Below are 15,254 nucleotides of genomic sequence, written 5' to 3'. Positions count from 1 at the left end.
TCTAGCTGTGCCTGAGCGCTTGTCGGGGTAAAACCTGGAGGATAAACAAGGTCCTCCTGATCAACTCCCGAATTAATTGCAGGGCTCTTTCCTTTATCATCCAATAATTGTGCCAGTTGGCTCATGATCCTTTGAGATTCTAGCGCGTCCTGTTGGATTTTATCCAATTGTTATTGCATCTTGTCTTGCATATCCTTTTGCATTTGTTCCAGCCTTTCTAACCTCTGATCCATTGCTTTTGTTTGACGTCGAGTACCGTAGTGATATTTGGTTCGATTTTTGTTGGTTTCTAGGGTAACTGTGACAATTTTGATTAATTAGGGCATTTTTAATGAATCTTAATGCGTGTAATGAAATGTAATGCAAATACATGAATGCAAAGGGAGGCATTGATTCTAATTCAATTTCATTAGATGAACTCGATTTAGAAAACAAATTTCTTTACATAAAATGGACTACATATACGGCTTTGCCCTTATACTCAAAGCCTTAACACTCCTAAGGAGCCGAGCTAACTCTCGACCTCGGCCTGATTCTGATTCATAACTTAAACTCAGCACATCAGCTTGAACTGCTAAGGTTTGCAGATGATCAGTTACTTCCCGTACTTGGGTAACAGCTTCACCCATAATGTAATCTCTATCTCTAATCTGACTTTGGGCATGATGGAACTGCACCTGGTACTGTTCGTTACGTCTTTCAAGAAGCTCCATTCGCAGTTCAGAATTGTGCAATGCGTCCTCAAGCTCCCCTATCTTTCCTTTCAGTTCTTCGATCTTATTTAAGCTCACTCTTAACTCTATCACAGGGTTGCGACTACGGTGCAAATGAAGTGACTTTTCCAACTCTGCTACCCGGGCTTTTAATCTTGCTTCTTCATCCGGGCATTCTGACAAGTTTTTCTCCAAAGCGCTCTCTCGAACTAGGGTGTCTTGAAATTTCTTCTCCCACTGATCAGCTTTGGTCTTTTCTTCTTTGATCTCCTGTCACCACTGCTCTGACGTTTTACCCAAACCGGCAGTTCTCATCGATAATCGCAGCTTCTTATAATCCGTTTTTAAACTATCTAAATCTTCTTCAGCCTTGTTCTTCCCTTTCCTTAACTTTTCGGCTTCCAACTTGTGAATATCGACATCTAATCCCAAACGCATCTTTTCCTCTTCTAGTTGCTCAATTTTCTTTCCCAGCTCCAAACTTCTCCTTTCAAAGTCTTGTTTAATGATCTCTAGTTCTGACAGAACCACTTGTAGATGCTCTTCTATCGGTTAAACATCCTCTTGGCTTGACACGGGGATGTTATCGTTGATCCTTTTTTCCCACCACAAACTATACTCGGGAGTTGTCATTGGGTTTACAGCAAGTATCTTCATTCTGTGGATTTGGTTCCAAGCATTTGATATTTCACGAACCTTCTTCTTGTAATTATCTTCTTTGAATGGAAATTCACACTGAGCCAACCCTTGTGCTGCCGGTATGAATTGTCTAGATCTGTACTGCCTCGAGACTAGTAAAGGGGCGTATCCAATGGCTCCCCAAATTCCGAGCAAAGGAACCCAATCGAACTCTCCACATCGATACAAAATCTCATTAGGGATCATCCACGGGGCTCTCCACTTGACATCCTCCTCTTGAAGATTTTGGAGAATCATGATCCATTTCTCTTCTGTGATATCGTCTCGTCTTGGCACAGCCACTAGTTCCTTTAATGGAGAGTAATTTTTAGAGAATACCCTATAGAAGACCTTCTCTACTTTCCAAAAGTGACATGGAACCACACTAATAATAGTTGCGTGCATCCGACGAACCTTCCTTCACCCGCTCTTCGACATGCATTTAGAGATCTGAAAGTTTCAGCCAAAATTGATGGGACCGGTGTGACCCTCTTGTCAAGCCTGTCAAACAAATCTGAAACTGCTTCGTCTACATGCCCTAACACCTTAGGGAAAATAACCAAACCATAAATGCTCAAAGCGAAAATATCGACCCTTTTTCTTACATCTGGATGTGCCAAGATCAGATCTCGCAGATTTTTCCAAGGCACGCACTTGTTGTCTCTTTTTTGCTTAATCCAGGCTGCAACCCATTGCTCGCTCATCCCTGTAATACTCATTAATTTCTTCAAGAAGGTCGAGACATATGTCGCTCTCGAATAGGCCCTATCTACTTGGATCCTCGGACATCGTAGCAAGGTCGTATACTCTTCTATCGTGGGTACCAAATCTACCTTCCCAAACGTGAAACAACTGTAAGCGGGGTTCCAATACTGCACGAGGGCTCGGAACAAGTGTTTGTCTACCTTTGCGTCGAGCAGATAAGGCAAATCACCATTGTTACTGTAGAAGAGTTGTCTGATCTCATCACTCCACTGACCCCTAATCTCCTTCAACTCTTGTAGGTTGTTTTGAGTTACGCTGATTCGAGTGAAGTCCCATAACTCTAACACGTATCCCTCCATGAGGCTATCACCCTTTTCTTGCTGAATTTTTTCAGACCAAACTCGGACGGCCGCATTATCTTCCACTTTACCAAGAAACTCCTTTTCCACGCTGAGCTTTCTATTTAAATACTGAACGTGAATCAACACTTCCTTTATGATGAGAATGCCATGCAATCACAATCAAGGTAAAAGCAAAGCAAGTCAGTATAATAAACAAAAATTCAAAGTATACAAGAGATAATAATTAAGGCTACTATTCAGAAGCTACTAGGGTTCGAGGTGGTTCTACCTAGGGTAGGCTCCTAGGCTCATTATATGCGGCTTGGTTCTAAAGTAAAGGTACCCGAACCAGCAGATTCCTCGATCTTCACCCATTATAGGTTCTGCTGCAATATACTTTTTATGTTTTTGTATCATTTTGGTGTCCTTTTGTTTCCTCGAAGATGGTTGAGGTTAGTTTGATGGTGGTTATTGGTGTTAGGAAATACAATGACAAAACGGAGAACCAAGAGGGTAGTTTGGTAGATCTTCAATTTCTAGTGTTAATGTCAAGGTGTTGTTGCTATTTGTCTTTGGTTATCTTTATTGGTCGAGGTCGTATTGTTTCTTTTGACATTTTGCCGTCTTGCATTGATTAGGTGTCATTTTGGATATGGAATCATTATGTGGTGTTATGATGACATCACCACTTTTATTCACCATTTCAATAAAATTATTTTCTAAGGAAAAAAAAAAGGATTAGTGTGATTGCCAGGTTTGATCCTTTCCATTTCAATCAGTTCACTTTAATTTTTTGATGTAAAATAGTTTAGAGTTAATTTTTAAAATGATAATGGTTAAAGACCATTTTTTATTTACCTAAGGCATTAGTTTTTACTATGTAGCATAACCGAATTCAGTATAGAACTACATTTTTTCTATTTGACTTTGATTAGAATAATATTTTTCAGCCTTTAAATATATGTAATCGAACTCTTCTTGTATCATTCTATTTTCAACACTAGTAAATTTTCTTCTCTTACGTCTGTGATTTTTTTCAAAAAATTTTCACGTAAAATCTATGTATTTTTTTTCTTATTGCTTTATGATCGTTCTATATTGTCATTGTCAACGTTCAATTTTTACAGATAATTTAACTATATAAATATATTTTTAAGAAACAATATAAACATTACAAAGGAAGAAAATGATAAAATATAATCGAAGGTTATTACTTAATAGCCTATGCATTTAGGGAAGAAAATTGTAACCTCCATTTTCATTCTTTATATATACCTTTTTAGTAAGAATTTTGTTTTAAAATATTATAATCGATCTACTAATTGTATATAAATTCATCCATTTGAACTTTAAAGATGTCACTTGTTATAAATATATTTTGGAATTATATTTGATATGCATTAAAATTCTTCAATTCATTATTGATTGAGTCTTAATTCAATTGACATTGGCATTGTTAACAGTGTAGGAGGACGTAAATTCGAGTGCACTAAAGCGCATTATCCTCCTATTTAAAGTTTGGGAAAGGACTATGAATAATTCTAGACATTGTATCCAAAAAATTCGTCAACTCATTAATGAGAAAAATAAAAAAAATTAAAATTTTTAATAAATACTTAAAAATTTATTTAAATTTAATTGAAATTAATTATATATTTCTCTCTCTCTCTCCAATTTTCTAATCTCCCTATCTGTGTATCTACACAAAACTGAGAAAACTTTAGAGTTCATTAAAATCTAAAAAAATTGTTGGAATTTATAAGATTGAGATTTAAGATTAAAGTTGGATTGAAGTGAAGGGATTGTGAAATTTGAATATCTGAAAATTTGTCAAAGTCAATAGTATTCTTTTTTTGGTTCAGGAAAACTCTTCAATAAACTGGTTATTAAGAGTCATTTTCGAAAGCTAATGCTCCCATCAAATTTAACAATTTTAAAGAACAATAATTAGCCTCCATCACATGTATATATTTTAAAATATTATCTATTTAAGCAACTGATAAAAAGCCTAAAGTAATTTATAAATTTTTCAAAATTTATAATAATATAAATCGAGTTTAAAGCAATACTTTCAAATTAATTCTTGAAAGTAAATTTTGTTATTGTCTACCCTGGGCTTCTTATATCTCCCACATTTCCACTTCCTTACATACAAACTTCTATACCATACAGTAAAGTATATCAAAACCAAATACTTATATGTTGCTCTGATTATTCATTTTTCTTTCAAATTCACCCTTCAAACATATGAAAAAAAACCATATAGCTGGGTAAATGACGTTGCAACAAGGCTATTTAGCACTTATGGAGGTGAAAAAAGGGGTAAAGTTCATGTTAGTGTGATGAACGGATTACAGATAAATGAGTGATATTTATGCTTTGATGGAGTGGTGGGAAGAACTCAAGAGACCATTGAGCTTGAAAAGGGTCTAAAAATGGGAGGTATTTTGTCGAAATAAGATGATGAAGAAATTCTTATTTAAATTAACAATTCAAATCTTGTTGCCCTCTTCAATGCTTGTCAACTTGAAATCTTGTGATTCTAACATTTTGTTGGGATTTTTGTTTCCTCAATTAAATTGTTAATACAAGGGAAAAAAAATCTTCGAATATTTTGTTGGGATTTTTGTTCCCTTCAACAAGGGGTGAAGCAAGAAAAATGTTTTAAGGCCAGAAATGAATAATAACTTTTTTGGAAGCCGAAGTACAATTTTATCATTATCCTAACTTGTAATTTCATTAAAGCTAAAAGAATTACATAGATAATTTTTCCTTTTGGGTCAAAAGGTCACTCACTACCAACCCCGTCTTTGCCCCTGCCCACCAATCAAATGTTAATAGAAGGGAAAAGAAAAAAAAAACTTTGAGCACTCAAACATGTCTCTTTCAACACAACAAATAGATTTATAAGTACGATTCAATAAAGAATTAATGAAGTATCTAATTCATCAATGCAAGACCATCAAGAAGATTTCTAAATGTAAATTTTATATGTTAGATATGTCACGATTACACAATATAAATATAACACGAAAAAAACATAAACGTAACACGAATACATTATTCATATTTAAATTGGAAGCACGGTTTTAATTATTAGTTTATTATCTATATATTTCAAGATCAACCAAGTTGTTTTTAGTATAACAAAAAACAAATTAATCCTCTCAACACCCTTTTTTTATTCACTAATTTTTAGTACAAATTATTGAATGGCCTAAAATTGGAGCCTTTGAAAGAAAACAATATGTTTTCTTATGCAGTACAATGGCACAAACAATAGCCACGCACACAGTTATAGCGTTTACAACCTTGTCCACAAGGTTTGGCGCAGTCTGAATCTTTGCTACATTTAGCATCATTAGATGGTAGCGGCTCAAATACTGGCAAGCAACTACATTTTCCGGTTTTTAAGTCACAAAAGCCGAGATGTTCACAATTCAATTGACACTCTGAGTCATGAGTACATGCTTCCGAGTTCAATACACCTGCAAATTAAATAATAATTGTCATCATTTATTTATTTATTTTATTTAATTATTTGTTTTAGATATATATATAAAATGAATTTGAGACAAACGAGATTCAAAACACAACAATTGCAGCTCCTCTTTTATCTCTAGACTATAAACTCTTTTGTACAAAAATTCTTTTATGATGTAACAATTGAAAATTAGAGTAGAGAAATATTGTATATACTTACAAAATGCTACCATAAGAATGACGAAACAAGAAGCAATGCCACAAGAAGCCATTGTTTGCAAACTATTGAGAGATATAACTAAGAATTGATTATATGAAGATGAGCTAATTATGTACAAAGTGTGAGGTATGTTACACATTTTATAGTTGAATTTGTGAACCTTTTGAACCTAATATTAAATATTATGCAATAACAAGTTGATTTGTTTTCCAATTGTGTACAAAATAAAAATCTCATATTAGGAAAATAGAGATTTTGCAATTTAATATTCACATCACTTATGGTATAAGTTAAGAGTACAAGTAAATTAGTTATAGTTATATATATATTGTTGACACCATTTTTTGATAAAACAGGGTCGACATGGATTTTAAAAGCAAAAACAAAAACGGGAGTCGCTACCAATTCTTTTTTTTGATGAGGTGTGATCGGGTCACCTCGTAAAACGGTTGTTTTTAATAAACGATTTAGATTTTATTAAAACAACGATTTTGGTCCACGAAATTCAAAAAACAGGTTCGGGAGTCGATTACGCACGAGGAAGGGTTAGCACCCTCGATACGCCAGAATTGGTACCTAGTCGATTACTTACTGTCTTGGTGTCGAAAATTCAAAACTCGAAAAGAATTTAAAAATACGATCCCTCTTTATAATGTTGATTTAAAAATGCTTTAATTAAATCAAAAAATGGAAAATGCCTCCTTATCTCGAAGTGACAAGAGGCCACACCCAGTAAGTTAGGGCCCGACATCTCATACTTTGAGAGTGAGTTTGCATTTCACTTTTTATTTAAACCACATTTATTTTAATTTTAAAAGGATATTCGGTTACTTAGAATCAACGAGAAATAATCGAAACCCAGTAAGTTAGGGCACGATTTTCTCGACTTTTCTAAATATAGAATATTGCCTTTATTTTGGAAATTTTATGTGTTTGAAATTCAAAAGGATATTTTGCTATCTGGGTTTTACGAGAAAATCGAGACCCAGTAAGTTAGGGTACAATTTCTCAAATTTCAAAAATGCAAAATATTGCCTTATTTAGCAAAATTCCATTTCGAATAATAGCGGGTAATCTATTTGAAGGTAAGCATTTGTTTTGTTTCGAATAAAATAAAGCAATCCACATTGGACAACTATGTTGGGGCTTAATTTACGAAATGATGACATGAAACAACAATATAATAATAAACATGGAATAATGATACATGGATAATTGCACTAATGTATGAAAATACGAGTAAACTAACTATGGTATACACAATATTAATACACACTCAACACGCATTATTTGAATACTAGTATTAATAATTAAAGACGAAGAAAAAATATTAAGTAGCATATATAACAATTTCAACATGAGTAGCATAAGACAAATTAGAACCAATAAAGTGCAGGATATTTTTAAAATGATAATAAATGAATTTTGAACAAATAATGTGGAAAAGAAATATTTAAAAATATATACACACAAAACTATTTTAAAATACAATGTATGAAAAATTTTAAAAATAAGTAATATGTATGTACATGTAGACGCGTAAAATAAGAAAAGATTTAAAATGGATTATAAACAAAACATAAAAACAAATAGCATAGTTGAAAAGGCACAAAATAATTTTAGACTAATTAATGTATATAATACATTCTAATATATAGGATAAAATAATATATTATGTACTTAGGATAAATAGCTAAAAGAATTTACGTCATATAAAAGCTTAAAATAAGTACATAAAAAATAAGAGAAACTTTTTTAAGCAAAACAGTGAACTAAAGTAGACAATGTGCACATATATGTATATATTTAAAATAAATAATGTATGTATATAAAAAAAACTTGAAATAAATAAAGATGAATTTAAAACAGTTTATAATAATAATATAAGAGGAACTCTTAAATACTATAAAATAAAAACAAAAGCAGTTTTAAAAGGAAAAAACGTATATATAAATGGGGCCTAAAGGGGTCAAAGGTGTGATTGGAATCAAAATAAAATTGAGGGGATAATTAAAAATTAAAAGATGGAAGGAGGGACTGATTCGCAACGTGCTAAAAATATCAGGGAGCGAAGGAGCAAATATCCCAAGCCTTGTGCGCAGCGTTTCAGTGCGAAGGACTGCACGGTCAAAGGACCTAATTGAAACAGACCCAGAACTCGCGGCCCAAATCTAAAAGAAACAAAAGGTTGGATTGCACTTTAGCGCAAGATGGAGGGACTAAATGCATAAATTACCCATTAGGGCAAAGCATGCGCAGATCCCCCCATCAAACGGCGCCGTTTCACTTAGCATTTAAGCAAAATTTCATTCCAGCCTCTGGTCTCTTTTTTCTTTTCTTAGTTTCAAAGCCTTTCCCCCTTTTCTTTCAAGCACCCAACCCTTGGGTTCATTGGCCTCCGGCATGCCACCATCACAGCCACCAAGGCCGGTGACCGGCGATGGAGAAAAAGCTTCGAACCTTGGCCTTGGAACACCCCCGAAAGGCTAAACCCTCAATCCCGAAAAAGAAAAAAAACGAAGAACCTCGGCGCCCTTGGGATCTGGCGGCCGTGACGAAGGAGATACCTCAGCGGGCACAATTACGGCGCTTCCTCGGTAAGTTCCCTCTTCCCTTTTTTATTACTTTTGATTTTTTATTACAGTTATTTAAAAGCGATTTGCAAAAGAAGAGAAAATAAAATAAGATAAAAAGAAAACGAAGAGAACAGTTCAAAATCAACGTTTAAAGTTCGGTTTCTGAGTTTCGATTCTCTTATATGTGTTCGTAAAAAATTACAAAGGTTGAATCCAGGCTTTTATAGCCGAATTACAATGCTTTCTTCTTCTTCTTTATTATCTATTAACTACTATTATTGCCCGCGTGCTCATTCATTTGTGGCTGCATTCAATTCTTTGCAGGTGCTAGACGAGCGTGGTGAAGTGCGGCGGCGACGGCGTACGGGGAATTAGAGCGGTGCATAGGGGCAGGGGCGTGCATGCGGCGCTGGAGAGGGTTAGGGTTTGCTCCTCTCTGCTGAAACTGTTAATATCATTTGGGCTAGGTTTTTTTTTAACATTTTGGGCCCGTTGGGTTTATTTAATTTTGGCTTTGGGCCACTACTGTAATAGACTGTCTTATTTTAGATTTTGGGGCCGGGCAAAAATGGGCTCTTACAGCTGCCCCTCTTTGCTCATTTTCGTGTAACGAGAATAGGGCAAAGACTAAGAAAGGCCAATTTTGCCCGGTCTCGCCGAGTCTTGACTTCTTGGTGCCTTTATTCTTCAAGTAGCCTCATTCCAGTCCACTGTGTCTCATTGCCTTGATCCACTTCACTATACTTCAGAGAGATACGACTTCAATCTACTCTGTTACAACTCCATGGGGATGAGATTTGTGGTTTTAGTCTGCTCCACTACTGCTTAGGGAGATAAGATCTGTGGTTTTAATCTGCTCCACTGCAACTCAGGGAGATAACGACAACGAGCAAAGAGGGGCAGCTGTAGAAGCCCAAATTTGTTCGGGGCCCAAAACCCTTACAACCAAATTAACCCAAACCAGACCCAACAACCCACAGGCCCAATAACCTAACCCTAGCCCAAAAAAAGAAACCAAATCAGAAACAATGTCAAACCCTAGGTGCGCCGCACCTAGGGGTTCCTAGCTCTGCCACTGCACCTAGCCTCTGCCGACGTCGCCGACTTGCACCGCCATGGTCACGTCCGTCCTCACCTGCCCACCTGCAAGAAATTAAGGCAGAAGTGACAAGCGCAAAATAGATTAAAAATCATGTAAAAATGGCTATAAAGCCATAGAAAATCACTTGTACCGGGTTCCCCCCACCTCTTTTTCTCACGATTTCTCAGGAAATAAAAAAGCAAAAAAAAGCATTTAAGATTTTTTTTTCCTTCGATTTTCAGATCTGTTGTTTTTAGTTTTATTTGTTTATTTTTTCTTCTTTGCATCTACAAACGAAAAGCAAATAAGAAAAAGGAAAACATACCTGAATCACCCGCGGCCCCGTCGCCGGAAGACCCTTCGCCGTCATCGGAATCGGGTTCAAAAAGGGGGTCTAAAGCCCTCGATCTTCCGGGTTGATTGCCGAGCTTCGGTACGCTGTGAAATGAGGGCCGAGTAGCCCATCTCTTCCGCTGTCGGCCTTTGGCCACGATGGTGGCGCGCCGGAAGCCGAAAAGGCCCTAATGGCCGGAGGAGAAGTTTTTGAGAGTGTAACTCTCTGTTTTCTGTTTTCTGTTTTCTTTTTTTTAAATGAGGGGCTGAATGTTTTTTTTTTAAAAATTTAAACTTAAATACCATAATAGAAACGGCGCCGTTTTGTGTCTGCATATGGGCATCGAAACGACGTTGTTCTGCCTCTGGACCCGCGTGCGATCCGACCCGGAAGGAGGGGATCCGCGCGTTTTCATGAAATGGGCTATTTACGCCCTTGGTCCTTCCTCGTTGTTGATTGTTTTAATTTAGTACTTTTGCTTGTTCATTTATTTTCTTTAATTTGGCCCCACGAAATTTCTTCATGATTCAATTTAATCAGCGCACGAATGTTGTGCCTCAGGACTTGGGCATATTGTCCGATCAGTCCTCTGCACTTTGTGCGTGATTCATTCCAGTCCCTGAACCTTTTATCTGCAATTTTAAACCCCAAATCTTGTTTCAATGTTTAATTTAGTCCTTTTGTTATTGTTTATTTCCCTTTTTTATAAAATAATAAAATTACTGTTATTATTAAGTTGTTCATTTATTTTTTTATTTGGAATCTTTGTTATATATACATATATGCGTTTTTTATGATCTATATATATATATATATATACACTATTACCCTTATATTTTTATATTTCGTAATTTTATACATACCCATGTCCATGCCTATATATGTATTTTATTTTATAAATATAAATATATATATTCTTCATACTTTTAAAATATGTATTTTATATATGTATTTTATATTTTATGATTCATATATATATACCTATACGTATATGCTTTTTATACTTTAATTTACATACGTATATATGTACATACTTATATTTTATATTTTTGTATTTTATAACCTATTTATATATATATGTAAATATTTATATTTTCATATTTTACAATTCATATATATCTTTTATCTATTTTCTTCATTTATTTATGTGCATGTCTATTATTGTTTATTTTCTTACTTTAGTTTCTTATTATTTGTTATTTTGCCTGTATGATTATTTTTTTATTATTGTTTATTGTTTATTTGTTTTATTTACATTGCATCATTATTGTTATTTTGTACCTACTTTTACTTGGGTTTATCAAAAATGGAAAATTTCAAAATAAAAAGTAACACTCGGTATTTGAGATCTTCGAAAGAATCGAGCTCTAACGTATTGGGTTTCGATTTTCTTCGTTGAATCTAAATAATCGAGGTTACTCTTTTTTGTATAAAAAATGATAAAAAGCTCACCATCGAGAATTCAATACGTCGTGTCCTAACGCATTGGATGTGACACATTATTTTCTCGAGACGAAGATTTTTCAAAATAAATGCAATATTCGATGTCTAACATTTTGAGAAATTGTGCCCTAACGTATTGGGTTGCGATTTTTTTCATTTGATTTAAACAATTGAATATTCTTTTAAATTTTATTACACGAATCTTTTCAAACTTAAGTTTTAAATCATCTCGGAAATAAAAAAGATCGTGTTCTAACTTACTGGTTGTGATCCTTTTTTAAAATCCGAGATAGTTAAATATCTTTTAAATAAGCATTTTTCATTCGTGTATCGGGAATTCGAGACATTGTGTCCTAACTTACTGGATATGATTCTCTTCCTCGATTAACGTGAAATATGCTCCTTTTCCTGAAAATTTTTAACGTTTTAATACAAGGATCGTATTTTTAAAATTCTTCAAAGTTCTCAATTTTTGACATTAAGACATTAAGTAATCAACTAGGTACCAATTTTGGGCGTATCGAGGGTGCTAATCCTTCCTCGTGCGTAACCGACTCCCGAATCCGTTTTCTGAATTTCGTAGACCAAACTCGTTGTTTTAATAAAATTAAATTGTTTATTAAAAACAACCGCTTTTAAAGGTGACCCGATCACACCTCTTCAAAAAAGATTGGTGGCGACTCCCATTTTCGTTATCGTTTTTCAAAATCCAAATCAACCCCGTTTTCAATAAAAAAAAATGTTGTCAAGAGAAGGGTTATTGTTGTTTCCATATTTTAATGAAACAATATGCTGGAAATTTGAGTAGAAAATAAGGGTTTCATGTTCTTAAACAAATTAAAGAGGAAGATAATGACATGATGATGTTGTTATCTGTAATTTATGTCATATGTCATAATCTTATTTTGTCACCAATCTTGAATTTAACGGCGTTAGATCAGATACTGATTAAGTTAACGGAAGAAAAGTTTGGATACCAATTTGGGACAAAAAAATCATAAGTACCGATCTAGAAGAAGTGAACAAGTTCGAGTACCAATTTTATATTTAACCGTAATTTTTTGGGAGTTTTATTTTTATAAAAACAATACTTTCACAAATATAATACAAATAGAAATATATATTTGACCAACTATAATATAAAATTAAACAAATACAAAGCAGAACAGACCAGGAATAAAAATATATATAAAATCTATACATATTATACACACATGATAGGATTAGAGACACATATTTCAATAATTTATGGTGAAACTCAAATCCGAATAATGAAATACTCACCCTATTATTACTTCTTTTATATTTTTACAATAAATAATTTTCTAAATGAAGTCAATAAAAATATTTTAAATTTAAGTCAAATTATTAAGTTAGAAACAAATTGGATGTATAAATCAAGAGGAGTAAAAATAAAAAGAAAATCGTTTTGTCTTACCCTATTATCATTCCCATTAAGTACAGGTGTTTATAAATTTCATATTCAGTCGAAAACTTTTAAATTTTTCATTCAAATTCATTTACATTGGATTAGCTCCGATAACTTATATAAGAAAAAGTATGTTTCTATAATTAAAGTTTTATAAAATATTAATTTTATCATTCAAATAGAAAATCAATTAAAAATTATTTTATTCAAATCTCACCTCAAATCGAAGTTATAACAAACTTGACCGGGGGGGGACCAAAAATCAAAGGTCAAATTTTGTTACAAGTCTTTCTACTTTGCATAAGTTATGGATTCAGTCCATGTATTTTAATTTGGTCAATTTTTGTTTTTGTAGTGTTCAAATTTTAAAATTCCAAACCTGACTAAATAGTAGTAGTTAAATCTATTTGGTTAAAATTTTCTATTGGTCCTGTACTATGTCTAAAGTTGTAAAATTAGTCAATATTTTCCAATTAGATAATTTATTAGTCTTTATATTTTTCAATTTTGAAATTTTAATGTTGATGCAAACTACACTTTAAATTTGTAAGTGCCTTTTTGCAAATAATATATGGAAACATTAAGTTAAAATGATACTATATGTGATAATATATTTGTCACATTATATTTTAGAAAATAGAAGAATATAACGTAACGAATTTAATAGAATTTTAAAATTCATAAAGTATAATGACTAAAAATAACTAAATTAAAGTATAAGAATTAAATCGAGAATGTGTATAGTACAGGGACTAATGACAGAGTTTAACCAAAATAAAATATTGGACCAGGCTTAAACAAAGTCGTTTTGGGGGCTGTTTTACCAAACTAACCCAAAAATAAATTATATTTACAAAAATAACCCAAGTTCAAAAACAATCACCAAAATAACCTAAAATGAACAGTACCCACTCGTTTTTTGCACCAATGATTGTCTAATAATTGTGTCAGAATTATAAAAATTAATTTTTAGGTTACGGCTGTCGTTGGTCGAACCCATGTATTTTTTAAAATTTGTATAATACTGATATACGAAAAAGGAGAAAGAAAAAAAAAGAAAAAAAATTATTTTTTGGGTGCTGGCCTGTCAATGGCCTGCACCCAATACAATTAATTTTTTTTCTTTTTTTTGTCAATCGATATAAATATCTGAAAAAATAAAAAATTTGGGTCTTGGCACATCAATGGTCGGCACCAAGACAATTTAAATTTTTTACTTTTTTTTTTGTCAGTCGATATAAATATCTGAAAAATAAAAAAAATTTGGGTCTTGGCTTTGTCAATGGTAGGCACCTAATCTAAATTAAAAAAATTTTTTTTGTAAAGAATCGGATATAAATATACAAAAAATTAAAAAATTTGAGTGCTAGCTTTGTCAATGGTCGGCACCAAGACAAATTAAAAATTTTCTTTTTTTTTTTATCGAATCGATATAAATATACTGAAAAAATAAAAAATTTGGGTGTTGGCTGTCAATGGCGGCACCAAGACAAATTAAAAAAATTCTTTTTTATTTTTTCGACATTTATATCGACTCGACACGAAAAAAAATAATTTTTTAAATTTATCTTGGTGCCGCCATTGACAAAGCAAAGACCCAAAAAATTTTTAAATTTTTTCAGATATTTATATCTGATTCGACAAAAAAAAAAAGAATTTTTTATTTAGATTGGTGCTGGCCATTGACAGCCAAAGACCCAAATTTTTTATTTTATTTTTTTTGTATATTTATATCGACTCATACTAAAAAAAAAGTAAAATTTTTTAAATTGTCTTGGGTGTCGACCATTGACAAAGCCAAAGACCTAAATTTTTTTATTTTTTCGTATATTTATATCTGACTCTGACACGTACAAAAAGAATTTTTTTTAAATTGTACTAGGTGCCGGCCATTGACAGGCCAGCACCCAAAATTTTTTTTATTTGTTTCGTATATTTATATCTTATTCTGACAAAAAAAAAGGAAAAATTTTTTTTACTGTTGAGTGCCGGCCATTGACAGGCCAGCACTTAAAAAATAATTTTTTTTTCTTTTTTTCTTTCTCCTTTTTCGTATATCAGTATTATACAAATTTTTTTTAAAAAATACATGGGTTCCGGCCACTGACAGGCCAACACCCAAAAATTTAATTTTTAAAATTCTGACACAATTATTAGATAATTATTGGTGCAAAAAACAAGTGAATACTGTTCATTTTAGGTAATTTTAGTGATTATTTTTAAACTTGGGTTATTTTTATAAATATAATTT

General features: G+C 32.8%; 1 protein-coding gene across 1 annotated transcript; it reads right to left on the bottom strand.

Annotated features, from left to right (window-relative positions):
- Positions 1-5,595: 5,595 nt before the first annotated feature.
- On the bottom strand, positions 5,596-6,241 carry LOC105788666 (putative defensin-like protein 263). The gene is made up of 2 exons (XM_052633053.1): positions 6,141-6,241; positions 5,596-5,925 (listed from the first exon to the last, which is right to left on the bottom strand). The coding sequence occupies exons 1-2, from the start codon at positions 6,190-6,192 to the stop codon at positions 5,693-5,695; spliced, it is 285 nt and encodes a 94-aa protein (XP_052489013.1). The 5' UTR covers positions 6,193-6,241; the 3' UTR covers positions 5,596-5,692.
- Positions 6,242-15,254: the final 9,013 nt, after the last annotated feature.

The sequence above is a fragment of the Gossypium raimondii genome, chromosome 7 (assembly GCF_025698545.1).
Source record: "Gossypium raimondii isolate GPD5lz chromosome 7, ASM2569854v1, whole genome shotgun sequence".
Lineage (NCBI taxonomy): Eukaryota > Viridiplantae > Streptophyta > Magnoliopsida > Malvales > Malvaceae > Gossypium > Gossypium raimondii.
The sequence above is the reverse complement of the archived record's forward strand: the minus strand, read 5'-3'. Positions and strand labels throughout refer to the sequence as shown.